Source organism: Amblyomma mixtum, chromosome 2 (genome assembly GCF_055824585.1).
Source record: "Amblyomma mixtum isolate Tamu chromosome 2, ASM5582458v1, whole genome shotgun sequence".
Taxonomy (NCBI): Eukaryota; Metazoa; Arthropoda; class Arachnida; order Ixodida; family Ixodidae; genus Amblyomma; species Amblyomma mixtum.
In genome coordinates, this window is record NC_143013.1 from 72363368 (window position 1) to 72387751 (window position 24384).

General features: G+C 46.1%; 1 protein-coding gene across 1 annotated transcript in view; it reads left to right on the plus strand.

Moving 5' to 3' along the window:
- The first annotated feature begins 6545 nt into the window (after window positions 1-6545).
- Spt3 (Transcription initiation protein Spt3) overlaps window positions 6546-24384 on the plus strand; it is a 136003-nt gene continuing 118164 nt past the window's right edge. Inside the window, exon 1 of the mRNA XM_089571849.1 lies at window positions 6546-6707. Coding sequence (XP_089427975.1) covers window positions 6597-6707 — 111 coding nt within the window. The 5' untranslated portion in view covers window positions 6546-6596. The remainder of the gene's footprint in view (window positions 6708-24384) is intronic.

Here is a 24384-nt window from a genome sequence, read left to right on the forward strand (position 1 = left end):
AAGTTTTCTTTCGGGTAGCTCAATGCTTAGCTCATCCGTTTCATTAAACTATTTTTCGGCCTTTTTACTTTGACTTCCGTCGCTGCCAATTTTCATGTCGGCGTATAGGTTGACAGTGAAAGCAAATGGCTGAACAGAGTGTCCGAACTCTGTGGTCGCATCCATTGAACACAATGCCTACGTTACGACGAATGTTTGGTTTATGCTAACACATTACGTAATAAATGTCCGTGAAATATGAAAAAAAGAGTTTTTTTCCAACATGTTTTTTTTTTCCCCCTTTTGAGTTGAGGGGGACAGAATGGTATGTCTTCACTTCTAAACCTCCCTTTCTCTCCGTTCTTAAGCATGTGCGGCTCATTTCCAAGAGTTTCCCGCTCGAGAAAACATTTCAAGTAAATATTTGGCCATCGCTGAAGGGCGCAATTTCTTAGTGCTCCAAATGCTGCCATATTAACTCTAAATACTGTTTAAACAACGCGCTTGACCATTCGAACACACCTTGCAGGTTAGGAAGTGCCAATGCAGACACGCAATGAAACGACAGGCACACCACTGGGAGCACCCACCATAGCACGTCAGTGGCGTATTTCTTAACCGCTGCACCATTTCGCAGGGAGGGGTATGAGGACTCCCAGAGACATATGAATGTAAAGTAGAGAATGAGCTTCTGCATATATGAGAATTAACCCATTACGCCATCGCGTCATACCCTTAATGCAGGGTTTTAGTGTCCCCTCTAATTTTTCTTAGCGCTTGTGCTCAGCGAGTCTTCTTATTCGTTTGTGGTCCTGCCAACCCAAAAGTGTGGGTGCATAAAACATCAATTTGGGCCATAAGGTAAACATCTACATGTTCTGGCCTGGCCCAGACGTTTGTGGTTTAGAAAATAAACCTGACACGTTGGTTCGGGAAAACACCCGCAGAAAAAGATTTTCAACGCATCATTGAAATAGCATATTGCCCTGGACAGCAGCAAGGGGACTTTTTCGCCGCGGCAAACAACGATACTGCACCTCCATTAGCGCTGGAGATACTCCCTAAAACAGGCAATGTTTTAAAACGTACACCACGAATATCGACCATTTCTCAACAATCTCACGTAGGTTCTCGTCCTTGGACCGTTGCCGCAGTGTGCTCGGTCCACGTGTACTAAATTTAAGTAACTCTCGCACTTCCCACAAGCTCTGGATGTTCCGCAAGTCGCGGAAGAATGCCACTCTCCGCAGAAATGCCTTCGGACCACGCTGTGAAAGAGAATTCGAGAAAGCCGCGGCGGCAAAGGCAAAACCAGTTTCGCGGGCGGCCGACTCAATGCAAACTTGAGGTGACGCGCGAAGCGCTCGCACCACGGAAGCCATGGTACCGTGTGGAGTATACGAGCCGCGACCGCGTTCATTCATGGCGGCACGGCGAAAAAAGAAGCCATGCCGATAGAGAAAATGGTTAATCTGCGAAATGGCATGCACGCTTCTGTTCGACCACACTAGACGCTGCCTCAATTCAGCACTCGGTGGTCGCCTATATAGTCTCCGCGTTGCGCCATACCGGACGCCGTGCTTCGAGTAAATTACTCTGAGGCTTAATTTTACTTAGAGTTGACGATAATCCGCGAGAAAAATTTGAGAATTTTCTCCTTTCACTCAAGGTTCGTGTGCTCTGTTACGTTTGAATAATTTCTGAAGTTTAATCGAATACAAACTAAGCTGCGCTTAGTTGACGGCTGACACTCAAGTCGCCAGCTTTCCTTGTGTGCCCATAGTACAGTAACTCTACGAGGAACACTGAAGATAATACGCTGTCATAGGCGGTATATGTGCTGGAGCACTGGAAAAAATTTTATGTCTATTTGCCGCCAGATGCGGATGAGCCTCTCTTCTAGCTTTTGTATTTCTTACAGCGGCTATAGGCTACGTTGAATACCAACGCACACGGCAAGGGAGCTAAAAAAAATATGAGATGCTTTTGGGTAGAAAGGCACTATCCATCAGGAAGATATTTATGGTTTATGGGGGTGTTTAACGTCCCAAAGCGACCCAGGCTATGAGGGACGCCGTAGTGAGGAGCTCCGGAAATTTCGACCGCCTGTGTATCTTTAACGTGCACTGGCATCGCGCCGTACACGGGCCTCTATAATTTCGCCTCAAACACCAACAGGCGGTAAGGAATGAATAAGTCTGACGTGGTATAGTGATCTGAAAGGCTCTTTATTCATTATAAGATGTAGTAAAGCGCAATTACGCAAAATATTACAACCCAGTCATTCATCACTCTAATGAATGAATAAAACCTTTATTACACGGGAGGATGGCTCTCAGCCACTGTTGGGGAATTGGGTGGCGGTGCAGGTGCAGCAGGAACTGCGAATCAAAATATAATGGTGTTAAGTATGGCAGGCTGTTTAGATGCAGTATTTTTGTCTTTTGTTCTTCACGATCTTTCTCGTCAAGAGATGCAATGCTGCGCAGATTTTCAGTACGATTCAGTACATTTTAGAAGTACGTAGTCATACTCGATACACTGGAAAGAAAGAAAACCTTGACGGGCAATTATATTAAAATAAATGTAAACTTTATCTTTGGTTCAACTCTTTTCACTGATCCCATTTATTCAGCTAATCCTTAATTGGTTAGGCCGCATTTTTTTTTTGTTGAACACTACGCGAGTCGCCGAGCCATTTCGCGGACCTTTTCGCGGAGCCATTTCGCTGTTATTCTGCTTTCAGGGGTATTTATGCAGCGTGTAACTTGACTATGAGAGTGTTCACCAGCGCCACCCTCGTTCATAGCGGCCTATATAGAATGTCCTCCACACTCATCTCTCTAGAGGAGGTCACTTCCGCGAGTGTCACTTCGGACTTGATCCAACGGTGAGGGGGTCGCTGCGCGAAAACCCTGTTATGGTACGTATGGCATCAAGACTGCATGAGCAGAGGCCGTCGTTAAGCTATTGACAAGACCTGGCAGAGTGATGAGGCGCTCGCTACGACCCACATATTAAGAAACCCAACAGTCAACGAAATCAAGATAAGTTGGAAGAATATTTATATCAGACTATTAATTTCCAGTTGATCAAGAACACAAATTGATGCTAGCGGTGGTCTGCTGGTTTGACCGTCCGCCTCGCATGCGAAAGGTGCGGGGTTCTATCTCCAGTGCCGCGGGTACCCAAGCTTTCCCATAGCCTGGTACTCGGCTTATCTGGGATCAAATGCATGGGAAATGTCTTTGACCCCAACTTGTTTACACGAAAATACCTTGTTCCGAGGCACACTTTGGCCAAAACTGCCCTTGCGCCATAAAAATAATGATCATCATCAGCACCACAAACTAAAAAAGGAGTGGAAACAATCCTCTGTACTTTTCTTGGTTTGTTTACTGCAGGCTTCCTTAATATGAAGGTCATAACGAGCCCCTCGATCTCCCTACCCTCAACTGGTTTGGTTTGGTTTATGGGGTTTAACGTCCCAAAGCGACTAAGGCTATGAGAGACGCCGTAGTGGAGGGCTCCGGAAATTTCGACCACCTGAGGTTCTTTAACGTGCACTGGCATCGCACAGTACACGGACCTCTAGAATTTCACCTCCAAAGAAATTCAACCGTCGCGGCCGGGATCGCACCCGCGTCTTTCGGGTCAGCAGCCGAGTACCATTACCGCTGAGCCACCGCGGCGGCTCCTGCCCTCAACTGTCGGCTCAAACGTTATGATTCTGTTTGTTTTGACATTGCTCGCTGTTTCTTGCACTCATATCCACCCATGGAGCTTTTTACAGAGCAATATACCAGCGTCACAATGCGAAAATGCCGGCGTCTGTCTCAAGCCTCAGAGAGCGAAGAAGCGCCACCCGCAAGCCACCTTTCCACCCCCCCCCCCCCGCCCCCTCCCCTTTACCCTTCACAAGCGCCACCAGCTCCGCCCATCTTCACCCTTGAGAAAAGTTATGACACGCTTATGAAGCGTGGGCCTCAGTTCAACTGCTTTCGCACAATTGATGCATCAGCTGTCTGATTGCCCTGTAGTTTTTAACGCGAAATACTCATGTCGGAAAAAAAATTCTCTGGCGTCGGCGTCGTGGCTGGCGACAGTTTACTGCCTCGCAGCCGGAACGGCCTGTGCAACCGGCTGCTCCGGCAACCTAGGTGGGCAACCTAGGTCACGGGACCTTGCGACGTCATTACAGCCTGTCCACCTGATCGTGAGCAAACTGACCACCGTGGCAGGTGGCTGCTGAATTAGTGACCGGTCGCGAGAGGGGAAGTGCAACCTGGATCTCACAAGCCCCACCGGTGGCAGCAGGCCAGTGGCGCATCGCTTTATAACCGCTGCACCACTGCGCTGGTAGTGTGAGGGTTCCCAGCGATCTGTGAATGTAAAGTCGACAATTACTAATTCCGCAGATATGGGCATTAATCCATCAACGCTATCGCTCCAAACCGTTAATGATGATCTTCAGTGTTTCCTTCAGTTTGCTCTCAAAGACTCAAAACGCATCGTTTGAACCCATTATAGACGTATTGTTTGACTCCCGGTGCACATACTACCAAAGTTTATGAACTACAAAGTCTCGATATATATATATGAGAGAAGCCAACAGCCACAGAAACCAAGGGGCACAGGGGATTTTTAATTTATTTATTTACTTTGTGTTGTGTATCAATTTAGAATATTACTGAATATGTTATCGCTTAAAGCTAATTGATTAGAAAAGCAGAAGAAAAAACAACCACATGCCGCCGGTGGGTGCCACGTGGGTGGCTCTGATGAACACTCTCAATGTTAGGTTATTTGTAAACATAAATACCCCGAAAGCAGATTTAACAGCCGTCGCCGTAGCTCAGAGGTAGAGCACCGGACGCGTATATATATATATATATATATATATATATATATATATACACACACATATATATATATATATATATATATATAGCGATTTCCTTCGTCGATGGAGATCAGTTTTATTTTTATGGAACGTACACTCTAAAAAAGCCTGCAGCATTTCTCTGACCCGCCAACTCGACCCCTTGTTGCATTTCTTCCGCCCTCATTCACTTACACAGTTTTGCTCATTGCCCAGCAGTGCAAGGAACAGAAACTCGTCGAGTGACGTGGAAATTCCAGAGTACATTCAGAAATGAGCACAATTAGCCCAAAATGCTTGGTTTTATAATTATTGCCTGTTACAGCAGAGAAAAACGAACAGCAAACTAAAGAGAAAAGTTGCTACCAAGGCATTTAAATTGGCACAAGCTCTTTATGTACGAGGGTAATCCCAAAAGTAAGGTCTCCAGAGGGCTGCGGCAGCAGGGAAACTATTTGCGTGGCTGCTAGCCATACTGCTGTGTTCATTGTTCCCCGTCTTCCAAACAAGCCATGACTCAGCACGAAAAGGGACTGTCAGTCTTGGCACGGCAGCCATTTGAAATGGACCTACAGTTGGTCGCTACCGCCAGGTGCGAAGTTCGCGCAGTTATTCGATTTTTGAACGCAAAAAGGCGTTCCACCTATCGAAAATCATCGCCAGCTGACGGAAGTGTATGGAGAGTCGGACATGGATGTTAAAAACGTCCGCAAGTGGTGTAAGGAGTTGGCAGTTGGTCGTACTGAAATTCGCGAGGAAGAAAGAAGCGGGAGACCGTCAATTTCTGAAGAGACAGTCGCGGATATCAAAGAAATGATGCGGCAAGATCGAAGGATCCCACTCAACGAATTCTGAATTTTGGTTCCTGGCGTTTCTAGAAGCACTATTCATAGGATTTTGACAGCAAAGTTGAAATATCGGAAGGCGTGCGCAAGATGGGTTCCGCGAATGCTCACAGACGACCATCAACGCCAACGCGTTGACTCTTCCCGCTAATTTCTTCGGGGGTATGGAGATGAAAAGGAGACTTTTTTAGATTCAGTTGCTACGGATGACGAAACCTGGGCATTCCACTTCACACCTGAGACCAAACAAGAATCACGCGAGTAGCGGCACTCCTCTTCGCCCAAGCCGCGAAAATTCAAGCGAACACAGTCTGCCGGTCACACGTCAAACGATTCCTCAATGGCATGGCGGCGAGCTGGTATGACACAGGCACACAAAAACTGCCCCAGCGTCTGCAAAAATGCATAGACCGCAACGGCGAATACATGGAAAAGTAGAAGAATGGTCTGCCTTTTAAGTGATTTGTAAATTGCTTAAAATAAACATTTATTTCAATTTATACAAGAACTGGAGACCTTAATTTTGGGATGACCCTCGTACCAGCAGATCACAGTTGCTTTTACGTCGCCGTTAAAAATCCAACTTCTGAAACTAGCCATCAAAATATCATGAACACATTTTTCACGAGCCAGTAAATATATACATTCGTACTCCAGGTGTGTGTTCTCAAATAATCTCTTAGAATCCTTCGCTAAGAATTGCAGTCACCGCGTCATAGCAGATAAAAACCTCACAGTACACAAGAAACTGCGTGAAGAACTGAAACCGAAAACGAAAGTGGGTGCAAGCCAGCTCTAAACGACAGGAGGCGCCACCACTGAAGTGAGCCATCATCATCAGTTCGCTTTCTGTCAATGGCGGCGCCCTGCGTTCAACAACTATCGCTGTGATGGCCAAGGAAAACCAAGCGACGGTCAAGAACCCAAAGTTCAAGAGCAAACCCAAAAAGCCCAATAAGGATAAAGAACCATCCTCGTCCGGATCGTCAAATGAAAACAAGGTACGATGCTTTTCGCAGCCCACTAGCCCGTTTCATTCGCGGCAGCGGGGCTGACGCTGTTTTTGTGTACCGCATTTTGAGTAGGTTTTGACAGCGTTTCAGCGTCTACAGTGCCAGGAAAAGGGCATGCTGCGCTTTTCCTTTTCACTGTACTGTTACTGTTTTGTTCACGAACGTAATGCAAATGTTGATTTAGAAACAGCGAAAAAGTGTGTGTGCATTTGACAGTAGTGCTGCAACAGCTATGCGTCTCTGGTGTCACCAAGTATGATAATGACTCTCGATTAGCAGTAACAGCCCCACAGAGGGCAAATGTGTGGAAGCAAAGAAAAGACGGGCGTTGGGAGCGCTGTCATATTAGCACATACGCAAGAGTGTGCCGCAGGGTAATTCGCAGGCAGTCGTTCGTGGAATTGAGTGCAGTTGGCGCGCGGTAGCTTGCTGCATCACGTCATTGCAGTATCTCTCTGTGCATTTTTTCTTCGTGAAAGGACGAATTAAAGCGAGTTGTTTCAATTCATCCGGAAGCTGTATTGAGCGACCTTCTTGGTGTGGCTGCATTGTGTAGCCTTTAGATTGGAAGCGTTGTTTAAAAAATTAGAGAGGACGCTTAAGCTCCGCCTTATGGGTATGGCGCGGTAGCGTCGCGGATTAGGGTTCCCATTCTGAGCAGTTTGATACCTTTGAACGCATTTTAAATTTTTTCACTTGTTTCAGTTAATTAGTTCATCTGTTACACACTGCACATTTTCTTAATTAGTGTCATCAGGCATTGGCTTTTCATTCTGAGCGTTTTGACATCTTTGAACCCCCCCTTTTTCTAATTTTTTTCATATTTTCATTTATTTACTTAATCAATTAATTACAATGACTTCATTAACTCGCCATCGCCTACACACACCAATCAATCACCAATCACTAGAATCACAAATTACCATGATATGATTTTCTTTATGCAGCCTTCGATTATAGGTCACCGGTTTGAATCCCCATCGTGAGCTAGGCTCTAACTGAACTAGTTAGTTTATGCTGCACGAAATGCTGATGCGTATGACTCCATTTGGAACATTCTGCGACAAACGGTTTGCATGATATGATTTTTTTTACACAGCTCCTGATTACTTCCGAGACATGATGCCAACTACGCTGACAGCTTTTCAACCAACCGAGCTGTATACTCTGTCGCGTAATGCAGTAGTCCCGTTAGCTACACTCAGGTCTTACCTAGAAGGTACCCGCGAACACAAGGATGCACACACAAGAAAACGGTGGTTGGCACGGACAAGCGCCTTTTCATTGCGTTTGCTTCCTTTTGTTCGTTGGCGTCTTCTGTATTATCTTAGTATGCACCAGCTGGCCGAACTCCATGTTACTGCATGTTGCTTATATTCCTATTGCACCTGAAGATTTGATGAAACTTTCAACAAGTGAAGATTTTCTCTTGGGACATTATTCGACTTCTGCAAGAAATGTATAATGTCAGCAGGTTTGTATGCATCTGTAGCCAATTGAATTAAGGGAGCAGATTTGCAATTTGAACTCAGTGCGTTGCTACTCAAGGCATACGTTATTGCTGGCTTATTGTAAAGCAAAGGCTGTTAGTAAAATGAGATAAGCTGCATAGCTTGCTATTCAGCTATTTGCAGAGAGCAACTTCTGACAGTCTTAGTAGCATTGCTGTGGGTGTTGGCCATGCTGGAATTGCTGGTACATGTTCAGGCATGGCTGTTGCACATAGGTCCTTGCAATGACTGTAGCCTAACCTAGAAGCAAGGAATCGTCATCATGCAGAGGAAGAGCTTTTGGGCTTACGAAAATTTGGAAAGATCACCTGAACGAATTGTGCAGGGTCAAGTGAAACATTGAAACGTGCAAGGCTTTAATAGATCTGCTGTTTGAAATGGAAAATTACAAAACATTAGAATAGGTGAATTAAAGAGATGGAAACACTGGCAGACCAATCAGAAAAAATAGAGGTGAGTGGAGATTTACTATTAAATATGCTGAGTACTAGCTGCAAACACGGAAGATGAGAGTGCGCTGGGTGTTATTGGGTTGTGTGTACGATACGTTGAATGGCTAATTAGAGGAGGCTTAAATAGCTCTTCATTCATGCTCAAACATAAAATGTTAATGGTTTATGGGAGATTAGCATCCTAAAGCACTGCAGGCTATGAGGGACGCCATAATGAGTGGCTCTGGAAATTTCTACCACTTGTGGTTCGTTAACATGCACCGACATTGCACAGTACACAGGCCTCTAGCATTTTGCTGCTATCGAAATGCAACAGCCGTGGCCAGGATCGAGCCCAAGTCTTTTGGGTCAGCAGTCTAGCTCCATAACCACTGAGTCACCGTGGCGGCGCAGATGCTAATGACAGGAGAAGACAAGAATAGGGTTGATGATGCGCATGTTATCACATATGTGCGAAACAAACCGACACTCATTAAAATTAAGGCAAGTGCAAGGGATTGTTACCATTATTTTGGTTGGTGCTGTTTACAAGAGCAGGAAATTAATAACTTTAGATAGGTTTTAATCATACTCAAGGTAAAAGAAAAAGGGGCACTGAGAAAAAATTGAACTTGGCCTGTATTAATAGATTGCCGCCTTCAAAGGGTTGAGACACTATTTTCACTGAAGATGGAGCTTTTGCTAGCTAGAAAGGGCTAAAAACTGATGGACAGGTGTTGCCATCACCAACTGATTTCAAAAGTAAACTGCGGTGCGTTGACAGTTTATTGGTACACAGATCCCGAAGGCTATTCACTTCAAAACAGTGATCATGGAGTTCTTATTATTCTTATCAGTGCTGATGTTACAGATTTGAATTGAGTAGCAAGAAATTGTGGAAATGCAATATTCTCAGGTATAAATGTGCCTTTTGCTAGCAGACAAATATCAGCGCTCCCATGGAGAGCCAGTGAATTGATTTTTAATCAAAACAATATTGGCTGGAGCTGTCCTTAGTGACCCTTTAACCGCAGCCTTTGCTTGTTGCGTGTGATGCTCTAGCAAGTGAGCTGCGGCGGTGGTCTCATATTCTGCATTTTAAGGCATTTTGTGTTCAGTTGAAAGTAACCTAACCTTTGCAGTGCTCGTCAGCCGCACATGCAGCCATAGCGGCGAACATACTATGGCCTCTCATACCACAAGGGCAATTTAGAATGTGATGTATAAATACGGTTTTGACTTTTCGGTTTTTATTTCTTGAAAATTTGGTTGAATTTTTTTAGTGTTTGATTCAGAAGCAATTTTTTTTTTGGCAAATATTATTCCCCATGGAAGAATTACCATTTTTTTCTCTTGGTGTTATATGTACATGCCTGTGTTTTCAAAAGTCCTGTGTTGCTAATTTTTATTCTCTTCTTAGCAAGACCCCGCCGCGGTGGCTCAGTGGTTACGGTGCTCGGCTGCTGGCCCCAAAGACGAGGGTTCGATCCCGGCCACGGCGGCTGAATTTCGATGGTGGTGAAATTCTAGAGGCCCATGTACTGTGCGATGTCAGTGCACGTTAAAGAACCCCAGGTGGTCGAAATTTCCGGAGCCCTCCACTATGGCGCCCCTCCTAGCCTGAGTTGCTTTGGGACGTTAGACCCCAACAAACCAACCAATCTTCATAGCAAGAGCATTTTATATATAATTAACAAACAAATGGGCATGTTTCGAGTAATGGTAGCTGCATAAAATACTATTGCCATAAATAGATAAGTAACAGCAAGGAATTTAAGTGATGGGATAGTAAGACATGAAAACAAATAGAAGTTTATTTTTAAAAACTTGACAGTTTATTACTATAGGAGGTAATGCGAATTTGAGCGCAGATCTTCAGCCCTGGCAGCTACTGCCTGCCATGGCTGGCAGGTTTCGTGTTGCAGTGCTAGCCAACCTCCGGGATATTCCTGTGGCATCCCGTGGATATTCCCGTTAGACGTTCTGGTTGTCCATTCCTGTGCTCTCGCCTTGGCAGGTGGCTTTTCACTGCGCTGCTGACTGCCAACACGCCACATATCGCATGCCACCTGTCAAGTGGCGTGTTGCACCAACAACAACTACGACGTGGAACGCGGGAACGGGTGCTTTAGAGTTGTGCTTTAAAATCTGTTTTCGACAAAAAAAGAAACTCGTAAAAGCAGCAGGGGAGCAACACACACATACAACTGCCTCGCTTAGGCAAGCGAAACCAGGCATTTGTCTGGTGACCTTCACGTCGGAATACCTTTATCTGATTATGATAAATGCAAGTGCATTTGTTGCTTGCAACACTGCTCACTCCTGCAGCCTTAGAAGATACTGTGCAAGTGAGAAATGCTTGATAAGAACAAAGTTCCAAATTTAGAAATGGAAAGAAATTTAAAGTGGCTGCGGCCGACATCCAGAAGCAGCCAAAGTGCCTCCAGTCACATAGTCCAAATGATGATGGCAGCAGTGGAAGTGCCAATGAACCATTGGAGAAGCCAGAACATCACAATTTTGTTGTTACATTTGTGCATGATTTTTAGTTGACTATGGCTTGTTGTTATGGTTACGAATGTTGTCAGTTTTCTTACATGCCATGTGAAAACACCTTAACCAAGCAACGGCACCGATAAAGGGATAACAGCCTAAGCTTGTGATGAGGGACAAGGCGGTGATTTAGGCCAACAGGATCCTGGACTAAGGAAGACTCACTACCTAAGCTCTATATCTATCCCCCCCCCCCCCCATGCCTTCTTTACTGTCTTCCTTCTTTAATTCTTCCTTACTGAAATAAATGGTTTTACTACTACTGCAACCTAAGGGTACTGCACAAGTAGACGAAGCTTCACAATGCGGTGGAGCCTCTCGATCTGCATACGGCATTTGTCTGAAGTTCAGGAGAAATGCTTTAAAATTAGGGGTGTGCGAATATCAAATTCTTCGAATACGAATCGAATACGAATCGAGTATCGAATAATCAAGGACAGACGCATTTAACCACTACAAAACATTTATTTGAGCACCCAAGAACATCACAGTTCAACTATAGATGATTAAATGAACACAAAAGGTGGGTGTGGCTGCACAAAAAGTATCAAAGTCTCGAACATTATTCTTAGAAGAGTGGAAATATCAGAGAAGATGGCTGGTACACAGCATTGATTAAGGCTAGCTTGCCATCAGCACCAACGCGCGTTGCTAGGATGAACATAAAAGGTTGTCGTGAAGGAAAACCCGCTGCTCCACATGGTCAGGCAGAAGAAGTTCCCTTCTAGCTGAAACGACTCCTCCAGCCACAGAAAATGCCCTCTCAGTTGGCACTGAACTGGCACGTATTGCGAGCTACTTCGTGCACAGCTCTGACTACACCAGCTTCGCAGGTATAATCACAAAGAAGCTCACCAGCGCAGTCAGCTACGGCATGGCCCTTGGAGGTCCATGAGCATTGCTCTGGGCGCCGCCTTGTTGTTATGTCTTTGTTGATAGGGCTTGCGCACCGAAATGGATGCCGGTGCTCACAATGAATATTCGGCTAGATACGAATATTCGTGTCGGGTCGAATGTTCGAGACAACACGAATACTTGGATTTCGAATCGAATACGAATACTAAAAATATAATATTCGAATTATATTCGATAATTTCGAATATTCGCACACCCCTACTTAAAATGTAATATAATTGTGTAATTCTGTGGTTTAACATCCCTAAACGACTCATGGGCAGTGAGGGAGCCATAGGGGAGGGCTTTGGATATATTCAGACAACCGAGGTTTTCCTAATGTGTGTGACACACGACCGTTTCTGCATTTTACCTCTGTTGAAATGTAGCAGCGATGACCAGGATTGAACTCACAACCTTGGGGTCAGCAACTGAACGCCAAAAACACTGAAGTTCTTTGGTGGTACGATGCCTCAGAGTGTACAACTGGGTTACTTACTCTATTGATGCCGTTGTCTCACTGTTGCTTCCGGCTTCTGCATTTTTTTAATTCTCTCGTTGACCAATTGTAACCAATATTCAATAGCCAGCAGGCTGTGGCGTACTTCTGAAGAATTCTAACCTTCTTTGGTTCATGCCGAATTAAAAAGAAAGCCGACAGCTTGGTTTAAGCCGAAAACTCCAACCCTTATGTCTACAATATAGATGGTGTTGTGAGTTTTAACTAGTGGCATTACTTCTGATGGTGTATATTTGTTCTTATCTTCTATGGTAACCCTACCTGGCTGCCAGCTCTCATGTATTATCAGGATGGTTTGCAGACTTTATTCTCTTTTTCTCTTAGAGCCGCCGCGGTGGCTCAGTGGCTATGGTGCTCGGCTGCTGACCCAAAAGATGCGGGTTCGATCCCGGCCGCGGCGGCTAGAATTTCTTTGGAGGAGAAATTCTAGAGGCCCGTGTACTGTGCGATGTCAGTGCACGTTAAAGAACCCCAGGTGGTCGAAATTTCCGGAGCCCTCCACTACGGCGTCTCTCATAGCCTTAGTCGCTTTGGGACGTTAAACCCCATAAACCAAACCAAACCTTTTTCTCTTAGCTCTTTATAGTTAACACCTTCTGGGCTAGCAGCTGTAGAGGGCCATCATTTAGAAACACTATTAGACTACACGTTGGCCAGCCAGTAAATTATGTGAAGTTTGATGAAAGATGTGGTTTCAAAACATTCCATATAAGCACAGAAGGTAGCCGTACCTAATCTGGTGCATTTTCTTTGTTTTAAATATTTTAGATGTAAATCACAACCTGGCATATAAATCCTCCACTTATTGCTGACACTTATTGTATGCACATTGTTTTTATCTCATACTTCAGTCTCTGACACTGACCATATTTTTACTGCGGTAAATATGTTAGCAAGAATGGCACAGGACATGGCAGAGTAATGTGGCCCAATTTTCACAATATATAAATTTACTTTGCATCGATAAGCAAGGAATGGCGGTGGTAAGAGATAGGGTATATTTACAGCTGCATTATTTGTGCAGATTAGATGGGCATGTTTTGAATGCCTGTGAGGATGCTGACACATTTCTGTAGTGTTTAAATTATCTGATGTGTAAAATTTGATTTTTTTTGGGTGTATATAAACAAGGAGGAAGTCAGTGGTGTTATGACTTGAATAAAATTAGAGGGCTACAATGGGGCTTGCAGTACCGACTTTTTTCAGCAGGCTTTCATGAAGTTTTAACTCTCTCCGGCAGTTGTTTCTGAGTAATTACTTGCAATTTTCCTTCATATTCATTGCTATTTTCACGCATTGCTACATTCTTCCCCTTCGATCGTCCCAACTGTCCACACAAGCTCATTTGTATGCAGAAGCACATGGCATAAACTTTAGACGTTACTTTCAAGCCTTTCCTTTTTCTTTTTATTTCATTGGAGACATTAAAATTGTGTGTGAAACCATGGGGTAGGTCAGAAGCTCACTTTTCGATATCTGAAATTTCTTTATGCTCGTTCTTGGTCATGTAAGGTGTACCAGACAAAAACAGCTTCAATTCCTGCACCTTTCTAGCACTGGTGTCACCTACAAACATGGAGAATTTTTAAGTGGTCAGGTCGCAGTCAGCAATGCCAACTGGGGCTCATCATAGTCTGGTAACATCCCCTGCTAGACGAAGGCCTGTCCCACTAATTTCTAATTAGCCCTTGCCTGCGGCAGCAGCGGCCACTTAGCCTTAACGAATATTCTAACCTCATCTGCCCACCTGCTGTCCCTCGCTTATTTTCCTTCTATTTGAGTCCACTCTGCTAGACCAGATAGACCATTGCCTACCTTTTCTGCTCATTACATGTCTAACCCATGTCCATATACTCTTCTTGATTTTGGATGGGATATCATTAACTCGAGTTTTTTTCCATGATTGGTACTGATGTTTTCTTTTTTCTTTCATTACCCATGTTCTTTTCCTCTTCATAATATCTGCGTTGTTTAATTTAAAGGGACAGTGAGGAGAGCTCTATTAATATTTTTTTTTAAAGCAAAATCCGATAGTTCGTCATTTCATGGCTTTGTTGCCACTCGGCCGGCAGCGAAAGATGCATTTATTTCTAAGAAATTTGGATTCGAAGTTGAAAAATTTTTTCCCGCCGCTCTGATTCAAACTTGAAATTCTCCTATGACGACACAGGACTAAGTGACGTGAAACATGACGTACATATGACGTAACGCAGACTCCGTGATTTCTGGCGGCCAGCAGTGCGGCCTAGCAGCAGCCGAAAAGAAAGCTACCGCTGGCCGCACGTCGAAGGCATCTATCGTCTATTGCGGCCGTCGCTACCATCGCTTCGTTTACGTGCACAGGCATTTTGCCAGCGTTACGATAGATCCCACTCTCGAAGTGGTCAAAGAAGTTCTCGCAAATAGACACCTTTAGCATACCGTGTACCTTGTTACCGTTAGCGGAATACCGGGAGCCCGCCTACCACCGGTGCGCCGGTCAGCAGGCGCTGATTGGTCCCGATGCTGCAGGCGCGCGCGTAGCTGCCGTGTACATGGCGCCATCTGGCGATGTCAAGGAGATTTGCGCATGCATTGGTTGCGCCTCAGTGCTTCGTGGCTTCTAGTGTCCTAGTGTTGCTAGAACCATTGGTTCTAGCAACACTGTTTTGTCCTATGACGTCACCACGCTTGTACTTGCGAGTTTGGCCTGTGGCGGCGATACCTGTATTTTGGTTCTTGCTCGTTTCTACGTTACAAGAGCTTTGTTGTCAGTATGAGTGGCGTTTTTGTAATCAGGAGCTGGTATTCTGTCGATACAAGCCAATTTCAATTTCTCCTCATGTCGATACAAGCCAACTTCAATTTCTCCTCAGTGTCCCTTTAAAGCCTTTTCGTTAGCCTCCAACTGGCTCGGGCAGCTGCGTTTTGGTGGTGTTGAATTACGAAAGGTGCCTGTGTGCTGTGTGACATCAGTGCATGTTGAAGATCCCTAAGTAGTTGAAATTATTCTGGAGCGCTCCACAATGATGCCCCTTTCTCTCTTCTTTTACTCCCTCCTTCATCACTTCCCCACTATGCAGTTGAGGCGTCCACTGAGATATGAGGCAGTGCTTATTAAAAATCTAGATGTTTCAGTCAGTGTTGCTCCTGATTGAGGCACTTGTTCGCGAGCAATGCTAGCAAGATATATTCAGGGTACATGTCTTCAGCTTAATGAGTAGCAGATAAAAGCGCGGGAGCAAGCTGCTCATCGTGGAAAACTTTTATCGGACTTCTCAGACTTGTGCAAGGAACTAAGACTGTTCAGGTACAACACACATTTTTTTCTTGCTTTCTATCTTTTCTACAGAAGCAATGTTGTTTCTGATTTTTGTGCGCTAAAAGAAGCACGTATATTTTAAGTTACACATTCACACGATAGTTTTTGTCTTATTTGTAGTGGTCAATAGCTACTTCTGTTCTTTGTGGAGCATGTTTTCGACATTTTCTGCAAGGGAGCTAAACTTCGTACCGTTACCTACTGATCAAGATTGCTGAGCGAGGGTTGTTCATACCCTGCATGAAATGTACATATCATTAGCGTTCAGTGAGATGTAAACAAGGCATTCGCAATGGGAACAACAAAGCGAGATGTTAGTTGAGGGTGACTGAATACTAACACACTTGATTTTCAGTTTAATGGCATGAAGATTGCCGCGTGTAAGTGTCAATACATCTGTATTTCCTCTCTAGTAGATATTTTTACACTCATAATTTAGTATGTCAGTTATCTGACTTGCATTTTATTTGATTCTGACAGTAAATCTCATTCCCATTCTGGCTCTGCAGTGTTTCGTAATTCTTTATGGGGACTGTGAATAAATGTTTGAGGGTCCGGTGGTTTGTGTAGCATTTGGTAAGGCACATTCTAACCTCTTTGAGATAACAAAAAGTAGCTTTAAGCCTCTGGAGTGCATTTTCAGTGGCATGGCTTGCCTTGGACAGGTTATGATTGTAGGCAGCTTAACAAGGTTGTTGGCAAGAAAGCAATGCTTAACCACTCAGTATCGTTTGTGAACACAGTCTCGTTTTCTTATCATGTTGCACCATTGTGTCGACTCACCTTTGACGTGGCAAATGGCACTTGTTTCAAATGACATGAAATATTCTAGTCTGACTGAAGTGTTAAAGGGACACTGAGGGCAAAGTGATGCAGGCCTGTACCGACTGATTACTGGGTTCCAAAGACAGTGTCGCTACTTTAACTGAAAACGGAGCTTTTATAAGCTAGTAAATACCGAAAAATGAAACATAGGTTTTACCACCACAGTTAAGTTTCACAAGTAATTGATGAAGTGAAGTACTTTTTTGCCTAAGGATCTATGAGGCTAGGCCTTCCAGCCAGTGATCATGGAGTCCACAACTCTCCTTGTATCATCATCTTCACAAATTTGAATTGAATAGTGGGAAAAAATGTTCAATTTGTAACTTCATATTTCTTGGCAGTTTATATTCTTTTTGCTGCTGAATGCCAAAAAGAATCCACAAGAACTCAAAGAATCAAGTTTTACTAAAAACAAAAATTGGATGGAATTGTTCTCAGTGGCAGTTTGACTACTGCCAACTTCACTGCTTCACTATACTGCGTCATGATGTGAAGAATGTACTTTGTTGCAAGGTTTTGTTTATATACTTATCTTTATGTTAACTATGCCTTTTAATGTTTTGCCTCATGTTATTTTTTGGCTTCCCATGACATGCACTACCACCTGTGAATGGACAACCATGTATTGCATCGTAGCTTCTAGAGGTTCTCTTGTTTTAGGGGTTACAGCCAGATGCAGTAGTGGACGGGAAACCGTGAAGTTGCGTTGACGGGTTACGATGCTAGGCTTTTGCTTCAGTATTGTACTCAGGAGGTCTGATAATTTTTGTAGTAGTGTTGTTGTCGCTCTGTCATACCATAGCCACCTCATACAGACATAGGTTGGTTTTATCGCAGGTTTGAGATGCCACTGGGGTTTTATGTGTGCGGTAACTGGTTTCCCTGTCTGTTTAGAGTATCAGGGAGGCATGACAGCCCTGTCTGAAGCTGTATTTGTCACAACGTTATTGTTGTGCTAATATTATGCTATACCTTTTGTGTACATCGGCAGTAGGTTCAGTGCAGTGGACGTGGATGACGGGACATGGGGTAGGGCAAGGTAAAAAAAAAGGGTTTCTTTGATAGAGAAGCGTCTGTATGGCATACCTTCAAACGTGCTGGAAAATTTCTAAACAATAATCAATTTGTGATCACATTGTGCATGCTTTTTGGAACTGTACAAGTGACTCACAAAGCCCTGAATTTCATGCAGAAGCTGCACAGTAGTGACCTGCTATGAAAGCAAAAGCTTTCTGGCTCTGGGTATAGGCAACGGGCAGTCGTCAGGAGCCGCCACGATCGCTGAACAACCAGCGCCATCTAGCGGGCAGGCGGGGAACATATCGCAGGATTGCTCCGCCGTAGCAGACGGCATGGTAGCCTTGCGCGAGGCTGGTAGAATGGCGGTGGAAAGCGTGCCGATGGTTATATCGGCGGCCTTTCGCGATTTGGACGATTTGAATTCCTTCTTCCGAGGAGCGAACTTGAAAAAGGGCAAGCTTTTGCTTGAAGCCGGTCACGTGCACAACGTGAAAGAGCTCGTGCTTTCAAGCGGCTCCGAAATAAGGGGGAAATGCATGGCGCAGACCCCTAGCTACACGGGCGTTTCGAATGCCTTCCAACCGAATGTCATTCGACTCGACTGCCGAGCTAACGCTGCTACACGAAGTTTTTCAACGGCATTCGGTTCAGATGACATTCGAGTCGACGGAGCTCCGCGGAGACATTCCAGATTTTTGCCTTCGAAACGCGAGCACAGCCCGAAGCGACCGAAGCCGTCGCTGCCGCCGTCGCTTCGCCCCGCCCACAGCCGCGCGACTGCTTTCGGCTCTGTGGCTGTTCATTTCGATACCCGCTACTCGCTTTTTTCTGCTGTTTGTTTAGCAAATAGTTCATGTTCCGTCTAAGTGAGTGCTTGCAGATAATAGTACACCAACGAACATTTACCGCGTCTGCATGAAATTTCCCCAGGAGTGCGCTGATGAGGACGACTGTACTCATCCTGCTGTCTACATCGCTGCGTACTGGTTTGCAAGACATAAAACGAAATATGCGCTTTAGTTCTATTAAATAATCTCCTCTCTTCTGTACCGGTTGTACCCGTGCCTGTTTACGCAGTGCGACAATCTGTGGGAAGCGCCGACACGATCGCTCGCCTGAGAAACACTTGACAGCCGGGTTGTTGACATCGCGTAGGACCGGCGCTTCTCGCTAATTTTCCCGGCTTCCTCCGACATGCCCCGTACTTTATTTTAAACTACTTTATCCAGAAGAATGTTTGGTGACCGTTCGCGTTAACTGAAATGGCTTAACTTGATACCCACAAGCTAGCGACGGCGACGACTGCTGCTGGCCGTAAAGCACTGCTCGGCAGCCCGAGTCACACCGCCGCTTCCCGTTCATCGTATGCTCGTCCTGCGATGTAAGCAATAGTTGCTTTCATGTCACTCTTGTCAAAACTACACTCGTTGACCATTTGCATTCGCTAAAACTTGTGAATTCGTTCTTCACAATCACCGATCCAACCCTGCGGGCTCGCCAGTCGTCGCTGAAGGGAACGGAGTCGTCGTCGACTGAAATTAATTTGGCAAGTGGTTGTCGCTAGTGAGTGTCCATGTGTGCACATGTGAAATATAGGCGCTCGTTTCGCTTATTTCCAATCCGCATAATGTATAAGCGCGCATGCATTCGCACCGTCACCTCAGCGCGTTTTCGCTCAGCCGCCGAACTCCCGAGGGCATGAAAGCTGACCGTCCGCTGATCGGACTAGTCGGTGTCGTTTAGCCAAAAAACTTGTGCCACTACAATAATATTATAATAAACTAGATAGTTCGCTATAATCACATGCTGCTGTTCACCGTGATAGTGCCGTTGTCGGACTAGCGTGACCGTAGTCGTCGTTGTACACTGAAAACGAGCTGAGAATTTCGAATGCGTTTGGAAAGTGCCGTGTAGCACCGCGGGAGTCCGTCGAGTTCGAATTCCATTCCAAGTCTCGACTGCCATTCGACTCAGATGTCATTCGAAAGTACCCGTGTAGAACAGGTATAATCAACGCGCCGCCGAAGAGCGTGGAGATCTCGAGGTAAGCTACGTCTGTTCATCGCTTGTATTTTTCTGGCTCGCATCTCTCATTGTTATTTCAGATTGACAACAGCAGGAGAATCATTCGTATTTGACCCCGGCATTCTTCGCAAAAAGAGTACGCAGCCCAGCCGCGGCGATCAGATAGCATACGGAGCTGACTGCCAATGCGTGCGACGGCGAGCGTATCCTGTCTCCGCTGCGCTGCTCGCCGCGAGAGGCGCCTCCGTCGGCGCCGGAGTTACGTTCGCCCGTTGCCTATATATGGCCAATGGCCATTGTCCATAAATTGCATGAGAGCAAGCGTGTCTGAATATATGTGCATAGAAAATGTGATAACATTTGGAGAAACACAGAACAGAAGTGTTGTCACAGATTCCCCCGAGAACACTCGGGCCGAAAGAATGGACCTGGCGACAGGTGTACCCACACAGACGCACATTTAATACATCCTACGCGACACAAGCACTAGCACACAAAACTAACAAAAGCACAGACTATCAGTACCGACGGCCTGGGAACACCCTGTCTACTAGCGGTCACCGTTCGTGCTCATAGTCAGTGGCATCTAGGTAGCCGGCGTCGAGGTGGCGTTCGAAGTGCTCGGGCTGGCGTCGCTGGCGGCGTCGTTGGCTGCGTCGTACGAGCTCCCGGTCCAAGTGGCCGTGGAGGCGTTGCTGCCGATGCTGGCGTGGAGGGCACCACCCGGATGGGTGGCAACAGCGATGGAGGCACCCCTGGCCGTAGCAGGTGGTTGCGTCGGCCGTTGACTCCCCGGAACGGGCTCAGGAACGGCAGGAAGTCTACGGTGCGACGCCGTGGAACTCGAGATCACCTGAGCAGTAGCCGGCGTTGCTCTCTTCTATAGCCGAGGTGTTTCTGGCCCGCCGAAACCTCCGCTTTTCTGTTCTCTCCCCCCCCCCCCCCCCCCCCCAAATAGAAGACGATAAGTGCAAGAAGTGCGGAGCGAGAGGGTCCCTCGACCACATAATATGGGAGTGTAGCCAATCCCCAGGCAGGGCGAAGAACATTAATAGTAGAGACGCCTGGGAGACCTTGCTCCGGAGCTCGGACCCTGAGCTCCAGCTCACCGCCGTCCGACTGGCTGAAGAGGCCGCCGGGATACAAGAGATCCCGGCCAGCATCTGACGCGACTACCCCATGCGGCCGGATCTCTCCTGATCCTCCTCCCTCAACTGAGGGTATGGGACAGGGGAGGTCTGGGTGAGGTAGTCTCATTCTGTTGGACAATAAATGTTTTTCACTCACTCACTCACTCTCCCCCCCCCCCCCCCCCCCGTGCGACGCTGTCCCTCGCGCTTTTATAGCCTTGTCGTTGCTACACGTCATCCTTGTCTTCGTGGTCACTGTCTTCTCTTCCCCACCAATCAACTATTCCCACCTCACCGAATACTTCTTCTTCATATTCTTGGATTAATACACGTCATGCTTATCGTCATCTAGCCTAATTTGGACTCCCGCACGCGCGTCCATTCCTGGCAACGACGCGGCCCACGAGTTAGCCCGAGCTCTCTACTTCCGGGTAGCTGTGGAGCCGCCCGACTGCCGGAGCATGGACGAGCGTCTGCAAAATTATACGGAAATTGTTGAAAATTATAGGTACAGAGGAGACTGGTGCCACCACCGGATAAAAGTCTAAACAATAGGGAGGCAATCGCATGGCGGCGCCTCCAAGCTGGGAACTTCGTAAACCCGGTCTGGGCATATCAGGTTCAGAGATGAGAAAGAAAACGATAAGTGCAAGCACTGTGGGGCGAGAGGGACCCTGGACCACATAATCTGGGAATGCGCTAGCTCCCCAGGGGCTAAAGCAAACAAATTGTAGAGAAACCTGGGAAGCTCTGCTGCGGAGTGAGGCCCCTGCTTCACAGCAACAAGCCATCCGCCTGGCGGAAGAAGCCGTGAGGAATCAAGACCTCCTCGCCTGCTTCTAATCCCGGATGTCCCGGACCCCTTCACCAAGGCCTGCATGCCGGGGACGGGGAGTAGGGGGCTTCCTTATCTGGCGGAAAATAAAGTTGATAGCGTCATCACCATCCAAACTTCTCCAATTCATTCTTCTATTTCCAATTTCAAACTATTATATGTGACAAGTGTGTGATTTGAACTGGCCTCTTTCCACCAACTTCATTAGTATTTCTTTTTTGTTTACTGCTATCCTGTTGTGGAGCCAATTGCCTTGGGCTGTCTCGTACATTTTTGACGTCCGTACAAGAAGGACATCCCTTAGATGGAATTTGCTAACCCTCTCAGCGGCAGTTTTATGAAACCTCTCTGGCGTATCACCTGTGGTACGCAGTGTAAAACAATATATAATTTTCGCTTCTGGTTGTAGAACTAAATAAAATGCTTAACGTACTTGAAGAAACGGTCTTTTCCAACTTCTAACTTATTTATAAATGCAAAGTTTTTTTCTGGTTCCACATGCGCAGGGCGCCCGCTGAAAAGGATAATTGCATGCCAGAGCTAACCGTAATGTCAAAACTGCCTAAAATTTCTGCTCCCTAAACCAAATATGCTTATATGGAAGTAAAAAGGGCGTATGCCATCTTCTAGCGCTCACCCTTTTATAGAAGGATGCGCGCTAGAGGACAGCTTATTCCCTTTGTACCCCTTTTTGTTTAGAGTGTGTGGTCGTAATTCTTCGTGGCAGGTGATGAAGCAGTTTTGTATTGTGCTCTTGATTTACTGCATGCTCCTGCTTATTTGAGCTCATATTTATCGGGCCTTGAAATTCAGAAATCATCAAAATGAGCGAAGTTTGACTGGGATGTGATCATCTTTTTCTATCCTTTTCTGTATTTCCCAGTTTTTTACATCTGTACAATGGAAGGACCATTGTGATTAAATCGAGAAAGTTCATAACTTTTACCCAGCGTTTTCAGTGCCTGGGAATTATAGTTAACACAGATTTGTAGCATATTAAATTTATTGCACTGGAAGTACTGTATATATTCTTTTTATTTTTGAGATGATTTTTTATGAGTTCTTATTTCTTCGTGTATGGCGATTTGCGAAGTCCACGCGAGGATGCGCTTCTCCCTAAGTGCCTTTTCTAAGAAATAGCAAAAAAAAAAGCAAGACGTTACAGTTGAGCGTTCTAGGTTAGTCTCAAGTGCATTCCGCGTATATTATGCTCGTGGAAACGGTGGCACTGCGCGCTAACGGCTCTCGCATTCACCTCCGTCGAACTACGGCCGCTGCTCACCCAGCGCTGATCCGTCAGCAGTCAGACGGGACTTGAGTTAGTTAAGCACTCCTTTGATGGGGGCTCTCGATGAAGAAGCCAAAAAGAAAAAAAAAGGTTGAGAAAGCGAAGCGCTGTCACTCCTAGGAGCGAAAAGAACGAGGGGATGGCGCGATACTTGCGAATGCAAATGTGATACGGGGGCGTAAGTATCGGGCAATCAGGCCGAGACGCTGCGCACATTTCTTCGCGGGCTGGAGGATGTACTTTGCCTTTCAGCGCCGAGCTGCAGGTTCGGCACAGCGATAGAGAGAGAGCGGCTAAGTAAGAATAAGGACCGGTGGAGCTTTGCTGGAAAGCCGACGCTATCATCCTCGGCCGGAGAGGGAGGGAGAAAAAAAAAAAAGAGAAACCCAAGAGAGGATGTCATACGCGCCACATACCTCCCCGTATCCGCCTTCTTCCTTTTTATCTTGGCGCTTTGCGCTCGCCCGCTTGTGCGGGGACACGTGCTGCGCGTGCTGTTATTGCGGCGTGCATGCGTGAATTTGTAATAAGAGCGAGGAAGGTGCATCAATTATTCCCCCTCTTTCCCCGCACGCCGGAATGGGAAGCGAATGAGTGGCGCTACTAGAATTAAAAGGGCCGGTGCGCTGTGTTTGGTTTTGCCGCCCCCGTCTTAGGCGGGATACGTCGCGCATATATATCCCCGCACCCGGCGCGACTTGTGCACTTTCCATGTTGAGGGCTGCGTTTCCGTAATGCGGGAAGCCATTTATAATAAACCTGTCTATAGTAACACCGTCAGATTAAACTGTGGGCGACGCAGCGAGCACTGGAAATGAATGTGTTAAAGGTGACGCCGTGAAGGGCTGCATGCTTGAACCAGAGGTTGGGTGTCGCAGGATTTTTTGTCGCTACCACACGGCCGCACAGTGGCTTTGTTTCTTTTTTTCTACCTAGCTTAGATTCTCTCCACCTCTCTACTGTAATCGGATAAACTCAAGAACGAAGTGCCAAATGCCCCTCAAAGCAAGCTCTCCAGCCAATGGCGTCGACCGATTCTCATGACGTCATGGTCAACCCCATTGGACCTGCTAGCCTGACATCGCAGGGATGGCAGATGAAAGAAGAGTCACTCCGGACTAATCGGATTAACAGCGTCATCATTAAAATAGGTGAACTTCTTTGGCTGGAGGGCTTCCTTGAACGGCACCTGCTGCTTCGTTGTTGAGTTGTATCCGATTGTAGCTTCTTCGACGGTTTTTATGGCAGGCCGCCGCGGTGGCTCAGTGGTTATGGTGCTCGGCGGCTGACCCCAAAGACGCGGGTTCGATCCCGGTCGCGGCGGGGGAATTT